Below are 19288 nucleotides of genomic sequence, written 5' to 3'. Positions count from 1 at the left end.
TGCCGGGTTTTTCTCTCTCCCCTTTTTTAAACAGGGGGAAAGTATTTGCAATCCTCTGGTACCACATCTATATCCAAGAAGCATTGGAAAATTGTGGCCAGAGCTGCCTCTTTATCTGTTTTTATACTATACAATATTGCTATTGCCTCCTATAGAAAGATAAAGAAATTTGTAAACTTTTGATCAGATTGTGAAAAAATCATCAGCTCATGTTAGTGAAAATGTTTAGAACTGCTTATACCTTTATCCTTTCATTTACTGTTGTGTTATTGTATTTGATAGATTTTTTTTGTGCTCATTTTAATAATGTTTTAATTACCTGGATGTGCAGTTCAACATGTGTCAAGTTTTCTTATAACACCCCATTTGTCTCATAGATTTATGTTCGAGCACAATTTGAATATGATCCATCAAAGGATGACCTTATACCTTGTAAAGAGGCCGGGATCCGGTTCCGAGTTGGAGAGATCATACAAATCATCAGTAAGGATGATCACAATTGGTGGCAGGGCAAGTTAGAAAACTCTAAAAATGGTACAGCTGGACTCATCCCCTCTCCTGAACTCCAGGAATGGTAAGTCTGCTCAGGCATCTTTTGTCATCAAGTGAATAAAAACTTACTTAATTGCCTGTCATATTTTTTCCAATCAAGACATGAATAAAATAAATATTACCTACCTTTCAACAACCTGCCTCAACCACCCCATTGACTCTGTGTTATCAGACTGTTGTCCCACATCCCAACTTGGATAACGCACGATTTCCTCTAGCTGAATATTGGTAAGACTGAAGCCATCGATTCTCCAGTACATTTGCTAGGTTCATGTTTGTGCTGTAGTAACACCCATTGCCCCATTCCGGTCTAGTTTTTAAAAGTGTGTAAAGAACCAGTTGGGGTGGGGGGGAGTGGGGGGTGGTGGTGGTGGGTAACTGAAGTTCCATGTTTTTTTTAAATTCATCCTTGGGATATGAGCATCTCTGGCAAGGCCACCACTTATTGCCCATCCTAATTGCCCTTGAGAAGGAGGTGGGGAGCTGCCTTCTTGAACCTCTGCAGTTCATGTGGTGTAGGTACACCTACAGTGTTGTTAGGGAGGGAGTTCCAAGATTTTGACTCAGCAACAGTGAAGGAACAACAATATATTTCAAAGTGAGGATGGTATGTGACTTGGAGGGGAATTTGCAGGTGGTGATGTTCCAAGGCATCTGCTGCCCCTGATCTTCTAGGTGCTAGAGGTTGCGGGTTTAGAAGGTGCTGTCGAAGGAGCCTTGGCAAGTTGCTGCAGTGCATCTTGTAGATGGTACACACTGCTGTCACTGTGCACTGGTGATGGAGGGTGTGAATGTCTAAGATTGTGTATGGGGTGCCAATCAAGCGGCCGGTTTGTCTTGGCTGGTGTTGAGCTTCTTCAGTGTTGTTGGAGCTGCACTCATCCAGGCAAGTGGAGAGTATTCCATCACACCCCTGACTTGTGCCTTGCAGACAGTGGATAGGCATTGGGGAGTTAGGAGATGAGTTACTCACCACAGAATTCCCAGCCCCCTGTAGGTTCTCTCACCACCTGCAGAAAGCCCAGTCTGGCAGATATGCCCTTCAGGATTCAGCCAGCTAGGTCAGTAGTAGTACTACCAAGGCACTCTTGGTGATGGACATTGAAGTCCCCCATCCAGAGAACACTATGTGCCCTTGCTTCCCTCAGTGCATCTTCCAAGTGGTGTTCAACATGGAGTACAGATTCATCAGCTGAGGGAGGGCAGTAGGTGGTAATCAGTAGGAGGTTTCCTTGCTCATGTTTGACTTAGAAAATAGGAGCAGGAGTAGCCATTCGGCCCTTCGAGCATTCTCTGCAATTCATTATGATCATGGCTGATCATCCAACTCAATAACCCGTTCCCACTTTCCCCCATATCCTTTGATCCCTTTCACCCCAAGAGCTATATCTAACTCCTTCTTGAAAACATACAATGTTTTGGCCTCAACTGCTTTCTGTGGTAGCGAATTGTACAGGCTCACCACTCCCTGGGTTAAGAAATTTCTCCTCATCTCAGTCCTGAAAGGTTTACCCCGTATCCTTAGACAATGACCCCTAGTTCTGGACTCCCCCACCATCGGGAACATCCTGCATCTACCCTGTCAAATCCTGTTAGAATTTTATAGGTTTCTATGAGATCCCCCCCCCCACCTCTGAACTCCAGCGAATATAATCCTAACCGACTCAATTGCTCCTCATACCTCAGTCCCGCCATCCCAGGAATCAGTCTGGTAAACCTTCGCTGCACTCCTTCTATAGCAAGAACATCCTTCCTCAGATAAGGAGACCAAAACTGCACACAATATTCCAGCTGTGGCCTCACCAAGGCCCTGTGTAATTGCAGCAAGACATCCCTGCTCCTATACTCGAATCCACTCACTATGAAGGCCAACATACCATTTGTCTTTTTTCACCACCTGTTGGACCTGCATGCTTACCTTCAGTGATTGGTGTCTGAAAACACCCAGGTCTCGCTGCATATTCCCCTCTTTCAGTTTATAGCCAGTCAGATAATCTGCCTTCCTGTTTTTGCTACCAAAGTGGGTAACCTCACATTTATCCACATTATAATGCATCTGCCATGCGTTAGACCACTCACTCAACTTGTCCAAATCACCCTGAAGCCTTTCTGCATCCTCCTCACAACTCACCCTCCCACCCAGTTTTGTGTCTTCTGCAAATTTGGAGATATTACATTTAGTTCCCTCATCTAAATCATTAATATATATTGTGAATAGCTGGGATTCTAGCACTGATCCCTGTGGTACCCCACTAGTCACTGCCTGCCATTCGGAAAAAGACCCATTTATCCCAACTCTTTGTTTCCTGTCTGCCAACCAATTTTCTATCCATAACAATACACTACCCCCAGTCCCATGCGCTTTAATTTTACACGCTAATCTCCTATGTGGGACTTTGTTGAAAGCCTTCTGAAAGTCCAGATATACCACATCCGCTGGCTCCCCCTCATCAACTCTACTAGTTACATCCTTGAAGAATTCTAGTAGATTTGGCAAGCATGATTTCCCTTTCGTAAATCCATGCTGACTCTGCCCGATTCTACCACTAAGTGCTCTGCTATAAAATCTTTGATAATGGACTCTAGAATTTTCCCCACTACTGATGTCAGGCTGACTGGTCTATAATTCCCTGCTTTCTCTGTACCTCCCTTTTTAAATAGTGGGGTTACATTAGCTATCCTCCAATCTGTAGGAACTGTTCCAGAGTCTATAGAATCCTGGAGGATGACCACCAATGCATCCACTATTTCTAGGGCCACTTCCTTAAGTACTCTGGAATGCAGACCATCAGGCCCTGGGGATTTATCGGCCTTCAATCCCATCAATTTCCCCAACACCATTTGATGCCATGAAACTTCATTAGGTCCGGAGTCAATGTTGAGGACTCCTAGGGCCACTCCCATCTGATTATATACCACTGTGCTGGCACTTCTGATGAATCTGTCTTGCCAGTGGGACAGGACAGAGATTGGCTATAAGGTATAATTAAGTGAGTATAACTATGTCAGGCTGTTGATTGACTGTGGGACAGCCCTCCCAATTTTGGCACAAATCGCCAAATGTTAGTGAGGAGGACCATGTGAATTTGTCTTTTCTGGTGCCTAGGTCAGTGCCAGATGGTCCGTCCAGTTTTTTTGTTCTTCAACTTTTCTGCAGTGGTTTGATACAACTGGGTGGCTTGCTACGTCATTTCAGAGGGTAAGTTAAGAGTCAACCACTTGGCTATGAGTCTGGAGTCACATGTATGCCAGACCAGTTAAAGATGGCAAATTTTCTCCCTGAAGGACATTAGTGAACCAGATGGATTTCCTGAGTTATAGTTTCATGATCATTATTAATGAGACTAGCATTTTATTCTGTATTTTATTAATTAATTGCATTTAAATTCCCCAGATACCATGGGATTTGAATTTGTGTCTCCAGAGTATTAGTCCAGGCCTCTGGATTACTAGTCCAGTAACTTTACCACTAAGAATGTTCAGAGCTACGGGGAGAAGGCAAGGGGTGAATTGCTCCTTCGGAGAGCCAGCGCAGACATGACAGGCCAAATGGCCTCCTTCTGTGCTGTAATAATTATGTGAATCTGTAAGCTACCATCCCTGCTGTTTTCATGCATACTTTTATTAAACTGGTTTATAAGCCCATTTTAGAAAAAACAATGAAACCATAATACTTTGCCAGTTTTATTGTGTGTGTTATAAAAATATATATTTTTTAAATTCTACCCAATCAGTAAAAGCAATTGCAGCTGAGTTAATTATGTCCTTCATAAAAGAACTAGATAAATATCTGGTTAGGAGTAGATCTGAAGATCATAGGGATACATATAAACTACGTTCAAATACTGTATGTCTTGCAACGATCCCTGTGCTGCTGTGGCAGGGGAAGTGAGATAGGAGAAAAGTAGCAAGCCAGGATTCAATAATGAACATATGAGAATAGGTGAATATTCTGAACAATCTTTGAGGATCATGGAGTATCAATGCAGAATTTTTCCCCAAGATTAAATGTGGTAGAGTTTACAATAAAATTCATGGCTTATGGAAGGTAAGACTTGATGGTACAAGTAACCTGTTCTCTTTCTATGCTTTTTTACAATGCTCTTATTGACAACTAGTACCTAATTTGTTGTGTTTTTATTTCCACAACAAGGCGTGTTGCATGTATAGCAATGGAAAAGACCAAACAAGAGCAGCAGGCTAGCTGTACCTGGTTTGGGAAGAAGAAGAAACAATACAAGGATAAATATCTGGCCAAGCACAATGCAGGTACTTAATGTCTAGTTTAGCTACTACTTCTTAATTCCTGTAGCACCTACACTTACCTTCAAAAAATAATTTATGTTTAGAAATAAAATAATAGTAAGGTTAATACTGGATTGGTAAAATTAAACAGTGAGATTTTCCAATCAGCATATTTTAATGTCAATAGTGACCCATTCAAAAATAATGAGGTTACTGGCACTATTAAAATATTGTCTTGGCTTGTCCTCAATTTTAGTCCAATTAATGTAGAGATTTTCATGGGTTTTATATATTTGTCAGCAGTCACTTTTAAAGATTAGGAGTTTAACAAAAATAAAACATTCCAGAGTGTTAAGGTTTAAATTTTGAGGTATTATTGAAATAAGCATAATTCAGTATTAAATGATGAAGAAAACTGCATTGTAAGCGTAGAATGCTATGTATTTTCCTCTAGCTGTTGCACTTTTATACCAAAATAATTACAGTCATTACAACAAAACCATCAAAATCATGGTTTTGTTGCCCATTCGGATCTACTATAATACTTCTTGGGCTTAGTGTTGTCAGTTGCTCCATTAAGCAGTCTGAGCATCTAACTTTTATGGGAGTTAGCTCGCACTGCCCAAATTCTATTTGTATGATAACATAATCTGGGGATGTAACAATAGCTTTCCCTTGTGATCTGGATTGAATAGTCACATCTTTCATATATTTCTTCAGTCGCTCCAACAGTGGACCAAATTAGCTTTGTGTAAAGTTCAACAGGAAGGGGCATTCCATCTCTTTGCCCCCCCACGTTATGAATGTGGTGATATATCCTGCATTGTTTCTGATCATCCAGGGTGCGTGGATTTAGTACACATTCCAGCAAATGCCAGAAGCCTGTGGTCTTAGAGAAACATAATCTGTTTAAGCAGAGTCAACATGGATTTATGAAAAGGAAATCATGTTTGATAAATCTGTTAGAGGTTTTTGAGGATGTAGATAGTAAGATAGGTAGGGGAGAACCAGTGGATGTAGTGTATTTGGATTTTCAAAAAGCATTCAATAAGGTGGTTATTAGGACTCATGGAATTGGGGGTAACATATTAACATGGGTTGAGGATTGGTTAATGAACGGAAAGCAGAGTAGGAATAAACGGGACATTTCGGGTTGGCAGGCTGTAACTAATGGGGTACCACAAGGATCAGCATTTGGGCCTCAGCTATTTACAACCTGTATTAATAACTTAGCTGAGGGGACTAACTGTAATGTATCCAAGTTTGCTGACTAAAGTTAGGTGGGAAAGTAAGCGGTGAGGCTGCAGAGGTATGTAGAGAGGTTGGGTGAGTGGGCGAATACAATGCAGCGAAGTGTGACTTTGGTAGGGAAAAATAAAAAAGCAGAATATTTTTTGAATGGTGGGAGACTGAAGTGTTTGCAATTAGAGGGACCTGGGTGTCTTTGTACATGAATCTCAGAAAATTAAACTGCAGGTACAGCAAACAATTAGGAAGGCAAATGGTACCTTAGCTTTTGCTACAAAGGGATTGGAGTATAAGAGTAAAGAAGTTTTACTACAATTGTACAGGGCATTGATGAGGCCGCACCTGGAGTACTGTGCGCAGTTTTGGTCTCCTTTCCTTACCTTAGAGGGAGTACATGAAGGTTCACTAGACTGGTTTCTGAAATAAGGAGATTGTCCTTTGAGGAGCGATTGAGTAAACTAGGCCTATATTCCCTGGAGTTTAGAAATGTGAGAGGTGATCTTATCGAAACATACAGCATTCTTAAGGGATATAACAGAGTGGCTGCTGGGGAAATCTAGAACATGGAGTCACAGTCTCAAAATAAGGGGTTGGCTACATAGGACTGAGATGAAGAGGAATTTCTTCACTGAGAGGGTTGTGAATCTTTGGAATTCTCTACCCCAAAGAGTTGTGGATTCTCAGTGCCTGAGTATATACAAGACAGAGATCATTAGATTTTTGGGTACTAAGGGGATTAAGGGATATGGGGATAGTGTGAGAAGATGGAGTTGAGATCTGCCATGGTCTTGTTGCATGGCAGAGCAGGCTCAAACGGCCAAATGGGCTACTCTAGACTCCTATTTCTTATGTTCTTGTGAAAAGCTCACTCAGCTTTCAAAACCCAACACTTAAAGAACCTTTCTTTAAATTCTTTCTGTGGGAAAAATGCTTACAAAATCCTGAAACATGACAATATATGTCTAAAAAGCAATTTTAGTTTAAAATATAAAGGCACAATCAAATGTAAAAGGCATGTTTGATACCTGTTTTAAGCCATGGAAATTCAGCTCCTTGGGTCAGTCTACCACCTGATGCAGTACTGAGTCAGACAGAGCAAAAAACTTCAATCCGTGGTGTGTTTTGAGTCCACTGATGTCACCCAGGGCATCTGCAATTTGACCTATTTTTACGACCAGTTGAGAAAGGTGTCTAGGGGTCCCTCTCAGCCTTCACCTGGTTTTACAGGAACAGGGTTTAATTTTAAACACACTGTTTTTATCTCCCCCTTGGTGAATCCTTGTTCACCGCTTTCCAATTATAAGGCAAAGAAACCAGCACAAATAGGCTTTCTTAGGTTTAAAGAAGAAAAGTTGAAATTTATTAAACTTTAACTCTAATTCAGTTAACGCCTACGGATACACGACGTGCCCATGCTAGCATGCATACGTGATACACACATGCAGATAGAGACAGAAAAGAGCAGATGAAAAATGAAGTAGAAAAGTTTGAAGCAATATCTGAAGAGTTTTTGTTACGGTTCTTCGAGCTCACTGTAGAGTCCTTGATTGTAGGTAATCTTACTTTTCGTTGGGGCCCAGTATTCTTCTTAAACCTTGTTCGCTGTAGGAGACTTTTCTCTCTTGGTGTTCATGTGTCTTCAGTGGATTCAGAGGCTTTGAGAAAGAGATGAGAGCAGACAGGAGAGACCTTCCTCAGTCCAGGAGCAAACACACTTTTCCCAGTTCAAACTGTTTGTACAATTCAGAAAAAACCCAGGTTGCCAAGCAGGTTAGTCATGTGATTAACTGGTCTGACTACGTCTTGGATTGTATCACCTTAGCAGTCTCTGGAATGTTCCTCTTTACACACAATACCTGGTGATCAAGGTCCATTGTGGGTTGAATGTGTCAGGGAATGGTCCTTTGTCCTTCCAATCACTGTCTGTTAATATGCAAATGTATTTTCCAGCACCAGCTGATCTGTTTAACAAGTCATTTCTTCACTCCAGTAACAGTTTAAAATCAATGTTCATGACAAAATTAATGTGCCTCATTCTTGGCAGGTGGGAGCCTAGCATGACACCATAGATCCCTGAATTAATAGAGGGAAGATTATCAGCCATGAATGGAATCCTGATTCCATTCTAATAATCCCAATAGAAAATGTACCTATACAGATATTTGATGAGGACAAATCAGATACACCTCTGATGCCTCCCCCTCTCCCTTCCAGTGATTAATAATCTGCTAGCATTTGTTATCTGGACTTGCTGGTGAAGAATAGTCACTAAAGCAGAGGAATGTCAGCAGTACCCAGGGATCTAACCATATCTCAGTGGCAGCTTTTCCAAGATATCTGCACTCCTCTAATTCCAGACCTTGTGCATCCCTGATTTTAATTGCTGCACCATTGGTGGCCGCACCTTCAGTTGCCTAGGCCCCAAGCTCTGGATTACTGTACCTACACCACTCTGCCTCTCCACCTTGCTTTCCTCCTTTAAGACACTCCTTAAAACTTTGACCAAGCTTTTGGTCATCTGACTGAATATCTCCTTTTCTGGCTCGGTGTCATACTTCATTTTATAATGCTCCTGTAAAGCGCCTTGGGACGTTCTATTACATTAAAGGCGGTATATAAATATAAGTTGTCGTTTTTGAGAAGAAATGTGTAGACGGTGGAAATTATTAAAATTCATTGTTCTGTAGTCAGCAGAAATATACCATAACAACTTGCATTTGCATGGCGCCCTTCATGTAGAAAAATAGCCCAAAGTGCTTCACAGAAGCGTAATAATAAAAAATTGGATGATTAGTCAAAAAAGATGTTCGAAGAAAGCTTAGTCAAAGAGGTGGGTTTCCAGGAAAGCCATAAAGAAGAGAGGGGGGTGGAGAACCAAAGGAGTTTAGGAAGGGAATTCCAAAGCATAGGGCCCCGTTGGCTGAAGATGAAGCTTAAAGGAAAGTAGGGATGCACAAGAAGCCAAATTAAAGGAACAGAGAGTTTGGAGAGTTTTGGAGAAGGTTACAGAGTTAGCGAGGGGCAAGGCCATGAAGGGATTTAAACACAAGAATGAGGTATTTTGGGACTTGGAGCCAATGTTGGTCAGCAAGGACAAATAATGAGCAAACAGGACTTGGTGCAGGATAGGATACAGGCAGCAGTGTTTCCGATGTGCTGAAGCTTATGGAGGATGGGAGGCTGTTCAGAAGAGTGTTGGAATAGTTAAGACTTGAGGTGATAAAGGCTTGGATGAAAGTTTCTGCAGCAGATGGACTGAAGTAGAAGTAAAGGTAAGTGATGTTGCAGAGCTGTTATTAAGTGGTCTTTGTGATGAAGAGCATATGGGGTCAGATGCTCATTTAAGGGTTGAAAATGATGCCAGCATTACAAGTTGTATGGTTCAGCCTGAGACAGTAGCTACAGGTGTGAAGTTTTGGAGAGGTCTAAGACGATAGTTTCAGTCTTCAGGAAATCGCAGCTCATACAAGATTGGATGTTGGAGAAGCAGTTGTCACAGCATAAAGGCAGTTTTGAATTGAGAAAGGTGTTGGAGAGCTAGAGCTGGTTGTCAACATAGATCTAGAAGCTGACCATATGGCTATAGATAATATCAGCAAGATGCAATATGTGGCTGAAGAAGTGGAAGGGGCCAAGGATAGATCATCGGGGAGACTCTTGCGAAAGCGCTGTTGGGAAATGAAGAGAGGCTGTTGCTAGAGATGCTGTAAGCTATGACTGGATAAATAAGAGAGAGACCAAACGAGGGAAGTCCCACTCAGCTGGACAATAGAAGAGAATGATTGGAGGAGCAATGGTTTGATTGACAATGTTAAAGCTGCAGAGGAGAGATTCTGGAGGACACATAAATATAGTGCCCAACAATCACAGTCACAGAGAACGTCATTTGCGACTTTGGAGAAGTTTCAGTGTCGAGACAGAGAAAGACACCCGAGTGCAATGATTCATATAGGAAATTCATAAAGCCACAGAATGGCAAAAGCACAGAAGGAGGCTATTTGGCCCGACGTGCCGTCTCTCTGCAACTCAGCTCATCTCACGCCTTTACCCTTAGCCCTGCAATTTTTTTCTCTTCAGATAATTATCCACTTCCCTTTTCAAAGCCACGATTGAATCTGCCTCCAACGCACTTTCAGGCAGTGCATTCCGGATCCTAACCACTCGCTCTGTAAAAAAAAAAACATTTTCTCTCATGTCGTCTTTGCCATTCATCTTAAATTGGTACCCTCTGGTTCACAGAAACAGTTTCTCCCTACTTACTCATACCAGACCCTTCATGATTTTGAACACCTCTAACAAAAGTCCTCTCAATCTTCTCTTCTCTTAGCTTTGTCAATCTGTCCATGTAACTGAAGACCGTCATGCCTGGAACCATTGTCATAAATCTTTTCTGCACCTTCTCTAATGCTTTTGCAAAGAATTGGACATAATACTCCAGTTGAGGCCAAACCAGTGTTTTTTAAACGTTCACCATAACTTCCTTGCTTTTGTACTCTATTCCCCTGTTTATAAAGCCCAAGATCCTTTATTAACCACTTTCTCAACCTGTCCTACACCTTCAGTGATTTGTGTATGTATTCCCCCTGGTCCCTCTGCTCCTGCACCCACTTTAGAATTGTATCCTTTATTTTATATTGTCTCTCTTTGTTCTTCCAACCAAAATATATCACTTCACATTTCAATGCATTAAATTTCATCTGCCACCTGTCCGTCCATTCCACCAGTCTGTCTGTGTCTTCTTGAAGTCTATCACAATCCTCCTTGCAGTTCACAATACTTACAAGTTTTGTGTCATCTGCAAATTTTGAAATTATGCCCTGCACACCCAAGTCTAGGTCATTAATGTAGATCAAGAAAATGAGTGGTCCTAGTACCAATCTCTGGGGCGCCCCACTGTATACCTTCCTCTAGTCCAAAAATCAACCATTCTCTACTGCTCTCTGTTTCCTGTCACTCTATCAACTTCGTTTCCATGCTGCCACTGTCCCTTTTATTCCATTAATTTTGCTGACAAGCCTGTTATGTGGCACTTTATCAAACACCTTTTGGAAGTTGATTTTTTTTTTAATTCACTCTTTGGATGAGGGCATGCTGGTAAGGCCAGCATCTGTTGCCTATCCATATGTGCCCTTGAGAAAGTGGCGATGAACCGCTGCCTCGAACCACTGCAGTCCATGTGCTGTAGGGACACCCACAGAGCTGTTAGGGAGAGTTCCAGGATTTTGACCCAGTGTCAGTGAAGGAATGGCAGTGTAGTTCCAAGTGACTTGGAGGGGAACTTGCAGGTGGTGGTGTTCCATGCATCAACTGCCCTTGTCCTTCTAGATGGTAGAGGTCTTAAATTTAGAAGGTGCTGTCGAAGGAGACCTCATTAACTCTCTCTGTTACCTCATTTAAAAACTCAATCAAGTTAGTTAAACACAATTTACGTTTAACAAATCTGGCTTTCATTAATTAATCCACATTTGTCCAAGTTACTGTTTATTTTGTCCCGGATTATCATTTCTAAAGCTTTCCCACCACTGAGGTTAAACTGATGGTGATTTATAAACTTTAAGTACAGCCAGCCTTTCTAATATCTCCTCTTTATCAATTGTTAGCCTAGCCAGTGTCGCAACTACCTCCTCTTTCACTATGACTTTGGTTGCATCTTCTTCCTTGGTAAAGACAGATGCAAAGTACTCATTTAGCACCTCAGCCATGCCGTCTGCCTTTATGCACAGATCCCGTTTTTGGTCCCTAATCGGCCCCACCCCTCCTTTTACTATTTATATGCCGAGAGAAGATTTTTGGATTCCTTTATATTAGCTGCCAATCTCATCTCATTCTCTCTCTTTGCTTCTCATTTCTTAGTTTTGGAAGTGATGGGCATGGATTTGGAAAGAAATAGCAAATGTTATGCTGTAATAAGAGTTCCTTGATATTTTGCTGAAAATTATATCTTTAAATTTGCATATTCATCTTGATATGCAAGAAAATATAATTAACCACCTGAGATATGTTAAAATAGCCTGAGCTAAAGGCAACTCGATCTTTGGCATATAATCACTTTATATTAACTGCCAGATGATTCAACTAGGTGAGTGACAGATCAATCATTCAAGGAAACAGTGTAGTTGTTGCCCTCCTTTAGACATATTGCATTTATTAATCTGGACATAAAGTAAAGAAAAATCACACACAATGGGATCCAAGTTCAAATGTCCATCAGAGCTGAGAATCAGACTCTGTTTTGAATTATACAAATGCTCTGCATCTAAATTTGCTTGTATACCAAACCTGTGCTGTGTTGATACACCATTGACAGCACACAACCACTGACCATTGCAAAGGGATTGCCAAAATGGAATCACAGCCCATGATGCAATTATCACAAGCTGAGAAAACAGGGAAGAAACAAACTTTCTATGCAGTTATATAGAACCTAGTCTTGGATGTAATACAGACTTGGCATTGGGTTTGTATGTATATTTGTGACGGCACGTTCATGTAGATACTAAAGTGCCAAACCAAGTCAATAATGCACAAGTCTGTAGACTAACCTAGCTGTTACTTGATCTACATAGAATTAGTTAAGTCCTTTGCAATGTAATGTGTTTGTTGCCGTTTTATGAATATTGAGATATATCTTCCACACATTGCATTTTATTTGTAATGTAACATTTGATTTGCTTTAATGTGGGTTTTTGTGTGTTTTGGTTGTAATTTAACAATACAATGCAACATTGCTTAAACAATGATGCTTATACATTTTTCATGCTGTCTTCCACCCAATGGCTTCTATGCATGTAAGTAACTGTGATTGAGTGACATTAACTTTTCTCCCTTATTCCATCATTTTTTTTTATTTTTGTGTGTCTCATCAACATTACAGAAATTAAAGCTGCATTATATTCTTTTGGAAAACCTGTTTCTATATTTGCTGAATAAAGATTAAACTTTTGAAAAGCAAATTAATGTGAGGAACCCAGGAGTGCAACAATTTCCTAGGTTTCACTTATGTCAGTGCAGCTGTGGTGTCCAGCAGCAAATTTGCCAAGCTGTTAACCTTGATGAGAACTCAACAAAACCACTAGATGGACAGTAAACAACTCGTGGAAGAACCTGAACTTCTGACACCTCACTCATTTAGCATGTATTTTCTCTGTCATCTGCTCAAGCAGTAACATTAAGAGCTGAATTTTACCAGCCCTGTGAAGAGGGACTGGGAAACGGGAGGGGTAGTAAGATGGCAGTGGAAGAGAGGGAAGCCCCATGTGTTCCTGCCACCATGGGATATTTTCAAAGGGAAAGGCAGCAGCTCAGCAGAGGTGTACACTCAATTAAAGTAATTAACAGGCCTATTAATGGCCATTTTATGATCCCGCCGGGATTTTACAAGCCTCAGAATGGACCCCCGCCGCATGGTGAGTCCGCCAACTACATCAAGGCAGCTTCCCAGAGGGGCCCTTCCTTTCTGAACGCTGCATGACCCACAGAGGAACCCACTGGCGACAATGACCTGCCCGAAGCCGCCACTGGAGGGTTCACCCTTCCAATCGCCGGGACTTGCCTGCCTGGCACAGGCATATTAAAAAACTAATTTCACATAGCTGCAAGGGCACCTCAATATGGAGGAGACCTCTCCTTACCTGGCAGCCTCAGCAGCAGCCACCTCTATCGTTGGTGCTGCTGAGGCTGCAAAGCTGTTGGCTCTCTGATTGGGCCAGCAGCTCAGAGAGGCATGCCACTGGCCTTAATTGGACGGTGGTCCCAGCAATCTCTTAATTGGACACCACTGGTAAAATTGCCCACCATCAGCCCTTGTGGGCTCGGGAGCTGCTTTCAGTCCCACAGCATGCTGGTAAAATTCCAGCCCAAGTGTGAGTCCCACATCTCAGCAGCTGTTGCTCTTCGCCTCCGACTCAATCCACCATTCACTGGTGGGATTTTGTGTCAGTCCCTGCTTCAGGTGTTTCTCCTAACAGCTGAGAAAGAGATGGCATTATCAGCAGTAATTCATGACAGAGTGAGAGTAGACGATTGAGGAACGGTGGAGTAATGAAAATTTACAATCAGCGTGTATTTATATGCCTTCTGTTCAGATATCTTCTATATTGAAAGCCGCATACTTTCATTGTTCTTGGAATTTTTTGGTTGAAGGGACCCCATTTCAAGTAATCACGGACACCCCCATCTAAATTATAGTGCGATATAATACTCATAATATTAAAGTGCTGCATGTAAAGAATGTTTTAATAATGGTTTTTAAAAATCAGCTACTTGCTTACAGATATCCGTGAGATAGGTGTGCCTGCTTCTCACTGCAGAGTCTCTCTATACTTGGCAGGAGCAAATGGGCAGCAAGAGCATGGGGAGAGCAGAGCACAAGGAAAGCACTAGGGGAGAACAGGGACAGTAAGAACATAGAAAGAGGCAAGATCACAGAGAAAGCAGAGCAGCCTCAGCTGCTGCTCATTCTGCAACTGTTGACCACAGCACTGTCGCGTTATTTTGAAGATCCACTGGAAAGTCTTTACGGACCCCAGTGGTCTGTGGACCCCAGTTTGAAAGCCACTGCTCTAATTGAGGGTACTATGGAGAAATTATTCTGCCACAGTGACCCCTCCTGTGATGATATGATACTGCAATGACTTATTGGTCAAACTGCAGAGAGATGCAGGATAAAGTAAACATTTATGATCTTAATTAGCTGCACTGATCTAGGATGTATAAAGCTAGATGTTTCTGTTAATGCAAAATGATGCATATAATGCAGCTTTAACTGTGTGATGGAATTGTTTTGTAAGACTCAATTTCCCTGTAAGTACTCTGGAAATGACTTAGTGTTTCTTCTAAGTTGCAAGAGCAAGAATGAGCTCTACTTTTCATTATGAAATGTGTAACTTTAAACCATTAACAACTGGTGACATTTCCTTTATAAAATAACAACAAAGTTTATGGTGTCTTTACCATTGACCTTCATATTAGTAATTGAAAAATTATTATTACAGATGGCGAAAACCCCTGTTGGAGTATCTCTGCCATATTTATTTTTAAATTAGCATTTAAGTCATTTGTTTATACTTAGATTTATTTAAGGAACCTTAACCTCCCCTACATGCCTCTTAACTGCCTGATGTGCTTTTGCTCTTCTCAACCAGTTGTCAACAATCCCCCCATGACTCTAATGTTCCCCTGGCTTCTAATAGTATGATATTTTATCAGTGTACGAGGGAGACTGGAACCACCCAACTCCTCAGTAGCTTTCCCTCGATCTATCTTTTAGCAAGACCAGCTGTATATTAAGTGGGCACATTGTGGCTAGAAAAGGACCGAATCTTGCAGATGAATTAGTTTTTAGAAGGGTCGCACGTGAATGAACATTATGGAATTGGAGCACGCCCATTTAGTTAGTGCATTAAGTACTCTCGGCCCCTGCCAACACCAACTAGGTATCCATGGTCATACAAGCACTTCTTCAGGCCCTGACTTAGAATTATCCTAAAGTGTACAATTATTTAGAATGGTTCCATGTATGTAAGGTTTCAAAAGTCAACACATATTTCAACTTAATTTGTTTCTAGTAGCCCTCTTTTTAAAAAAGTTTGCTGAGTTTTGCATTTTTCCATATTAACCGGTATTAAAAGTGAGTTATTTTCCCACCTTGCCCCTCCCCAGGAATAAAAAAGGTATCCCTTCATTTCCTTCTGCTTGATTGGAGCTTAGATTTTTTTTCAGAAACTCAGTGCATATGGGACAAAATGTCCATTGACACTAAATAAAACAAAGAAAACCCAGTAAAAGTACTTACAGAAAAATTAGGAGTCTGCATTTTATTTTTGTAACTGATTAAGGTTTTGTAACGGATTAAGGTGTTCAGCAAAATAGTCATTCAGGATGTAATTTCCCATGCACTGGAAGTTTGCTCTTTAAAAAATGTTAATGTTCTATGATGCTGTTTAGTTTATATCATTTTTAGTTTTCTGTCATGCTAGATATTGAAAAGATGCAGGTTTATCCCATGAGAAAGAAAAACCAGATTCCAGTTTTAATAACGCCTATTATTCAATAGTATTATCAAATACATTTCATCTCATCTGTAGAATGTTTTAGTATGACAAGTGTTTAATCAAAGAATAACATACTGCAGCTGCTTTAGAATAAACAGTAATTAATTTCAATTCAGTACATCAAATTCTAACAGATTTAATAAACCTCATCTGAAAATTTCCAGGAGTATTAAAACTTTTCCTTTGTATTTTAGCTGCTTTGTAAAATATTTTTGATTCTCATAATATGCAAATTATTCTCTCATTGGGCTTCCCTTTCAGTCTTTGACCAACTAGATCTTGTTACATATGAAGAAGTAGTCAAACTGCCAGCCTTCAGAAGGAAGACGCTAGTGTTACTAGGTAAAAAAAAAATCATAATTTAGCACAAAAATTGTTGGATGGCAATTACCAAACAGTACTATCCAAATTATATTTTAAAAGTGAATAAAGACTGTCCTCTGTTTTTGCCTTTTTTGTTTGTGGAAAAGGTGCCCATGGAGTCGGGCGAAGACACATTAAAAACACTCTGATCACAAAGCATCCAGACAGATTTGCATACCCTATTCCACGTAAGTGGTAGCTTTTGAAATGTTGTGCTTGTCTGAGGTAATTAATAGTTAAATTCTTTAATCAAAGTTGTTGTGGCTTGTTAGAAAGCCATGGTTATTAATATCACATACTGTATTCACATAAGCATAGATGAAGATCTTTCTCGTGTGAAAGAACAAAGCTAATACCATATTACGAAGTCTTCAAGGTGACTTACTGCTATGCATTTTGCTCCACCTTGGAGGATAGTTGGGCTATGAGGTTCTCACAATCAAAGTCACTTGTCTTCAGAGTGAGAGTCAGGCAATAAAATGGGCATTATTGGTTTTCTTTCAGCTTAAGATGCATTGTCTCCATCTTTTCTGATTCTTTGTTGGACTAGCTAAGAACTGACACAGACCACTGAGATAAATGAGCACAAATGCCTGCAGCCTGAGACTAGGTTTTGCTTGGGAGTCTGTGTATGCACAACACATACTTTTGTGTGTTTGTAATATATACTATAAAGACTGGTAAATGACTATGTGAGGAACTTTGTCCAGTACTTCCTGTTCATTAGTAACTGGGTTTTATAATAATTGCAAATGACTTCGCTATTGAGTGGATTTTTGTAATTACATTTTCTTCCTCTCCTGAAGACAGTAATGGGATACAGTTCCCATGGGGACCACTATCATCTCATGCTGTGCTTTGCCCTGTATCTGAACTGTTGTTCCTTCATAACAGAAAGATATAGAGAGAAATTTAGTAAAATCAACAAATTATCATTCCAAGGATATTGGTCCAAACCTTGCTGGAGCGAGGTATTTCGCAGTATGCCCCATTAGACTTTTTCTTGCACACTTCAGCTTGAAAGTTTTTTGACCAGTAATTTGGTGGAAGTGCAAGCTGCTAATGGTGCATTGAGGGCTGCTGGGACCTTGGTGAATGACTGGGTCAACAGGCTATCTCCTTAGCCAATGGGATTTGAGGATTTCGAGGATAGAGAAGAACAACAGAGAAGGAAAGTAAATTAGATAGGATGAATTAGAGTCAAATCAGGTGCAGAAAGAGAAATAGAGGGAAAGAAAGATCAGATTAAGTGGAAAGAAAAAGGACAAAAAAAATTAAAATTTGAAATTTCTAAAATCTCAAGATTTTACTACATGCAGCTTAAATTGTTCCCTTTCTGAGCCAGAGACGCTGATTGGCATTGCATTAACAATTATCACATCATTAAGCAGGTGCTTATGCTGTTAGGTACAATCCCCAACCTCCTGCAGTGAGGTTAATGGACAATTAATATAAAAATGTTCTTAAAAACAACAAGATCAAGGGCGAGCTTCCATTTGTACAAAGCAAACAGTGGAGCAGTGTAAGTTGACCAGCAAATTCTGGCGATTTGCAATGCACGCTATATCTCTTCGCTGGCCATTTTGAGTGTTTACAAAACAGGTTGCATTATCTTTCTGTCAAGATTTGGGCCATTATTCAACATTCTTGTTTTCATTGAACTTTCTGGACATTGGAGTAAATCAGTAAGCTTAAATAAAAGCACCAGTGATGTTTGTAGAACACAAATAAAATAACAATTAAAATTTTTGATTGTTTTTCAGAATATATGATTTAGTTGATTTCAGACAACACAGCAAAAGGTTCCACATCTGGTCTCTGCCCTTGGGTTAGGGAGGAAAAAATATCAACCCAGATTCCCACTGCTGATCACTACCTAGTGGATTCTGTTAAAAAGTATGCCAGTCCCCATTGTTACATAGAACAAAGAACAGTACAGCACAGGAACAGGCCATTCGGCCCTCCAAGCCTGCGCCGATCTTGATGCCTGCCGAAACTAACACCTTCTGCACTTCCGGGGCCCATATCCCTTTATTCCCTTCCTATTCATATATTTGTCAAGATGTCTCTTAAACGTCGCTATCGTATCTGCTTCCACCACCTCCCCTGGCAGCAAGTTCCAGGCACTCACCACCCTCTATGTAAAAAACTTGCCTCGCACATCCCCTCTAAACTTTGCCCCTCGCACCTTCTGTTTAGCTCACACAAGAAGAATGGCTACTGGGGAAAGGTACTTTCATTCATCCAGAAGTCTGCTGCCCACATACTAATTCACTCCATGGCCAGAATTTTACTTTCGTCAGACCGAAGCCGTCCACCAACCGAAAAGTAGGTGACGATCCCGCCTCTGCCGGGCCTGGGGATTCAGACTGCATTTTACGGTCCCCAGACCCTTAATTGGTCTGAGGCGGGACTTCCACCTCATTGAGGCAGGAAGTCCCGCCTAATGTAGCTGCCGGCCAGTCAGCGGGTTGGCAGCTCTTAGTCCCAGCAGCACCACCGGGAGTGGTGGCCACTGCTGGGACTGCAACCCAGCTTCAAGAAGAAGAGCAAAGACGGCCTGGGGAAAAGGTAAGTTTTTGGGGCCTCACCAGGGGTGATCGGTTGGGCCCTGGTGAGGCAAGGGTGGTCGATTCGGGGAGCGTGTTGGGCATTGGGGGTAGTTGGGGCATCACGGGCAGCCTTCCATCAGGTATAGGGTGCCTGATCAGGAAGCCCACCTACCCCCCCCCCCCCACCCCCCCCAGGCCATTAAAAAGCTGCCTCCTTTTAATGGGCGGCTTTTCCTAGGCCTGGGCCGCCCGATTGCCACCGGTAAAATGTCCGTG

The 19288-nt window shown here is 41.3% G+C and overlaps 1 protein-coding gene across 5 annotated transcripts in view; it reads left to right on the top strand.

The window, feature by feature from the left end:
* The window catches only part of caska (calcium/calmodulin-dependent serine protein kinase a), a 615545-nt gene that overhangs the window by 583600 nt on the left and 12657 nt on the right, over nt 1-19288 (top strand). For all 5 annotated transcript variants that reach the window (XM_068040666.1, XM_068040667.1, XM_068040665.1 and 2 more), the window contains 4 exons: nt 378-574; nt 4706-4821; nt 16359-16439; nt 16568-16648. In XM_068040666.1, the coding sequence (XP_067896767.1) occupies nt 378-574; nt 4706-4821; nt 16359-16439; nt 16568-16648 (475 nt within the window). The remainder of the gene's footprint in view (nt 1-377; nt 575-4705; nt 4822-16358; nt 16440-16567; nt 16649-19288) is intronic.

This window comes from Heterodontus francisci, chromosome 10 (assembly GCF_036365525.1).
Source record: "Heterodontus francisci isolate sHetFra1 chromosome 10, sHetFra1.hap1, whole genome shotgun sequence".
Lineage (NCBI taxonomy): Eukaryota > Metazoa > Chordata > Chondrichthyes > Heterodontiformes > Heterodontidae > Heterodontus > Heterodontus francisci.
Note: the sequence above shows the minus strand (reverse complement) of the source record. Positions and strands in the feature narration are given on the sequence as shown.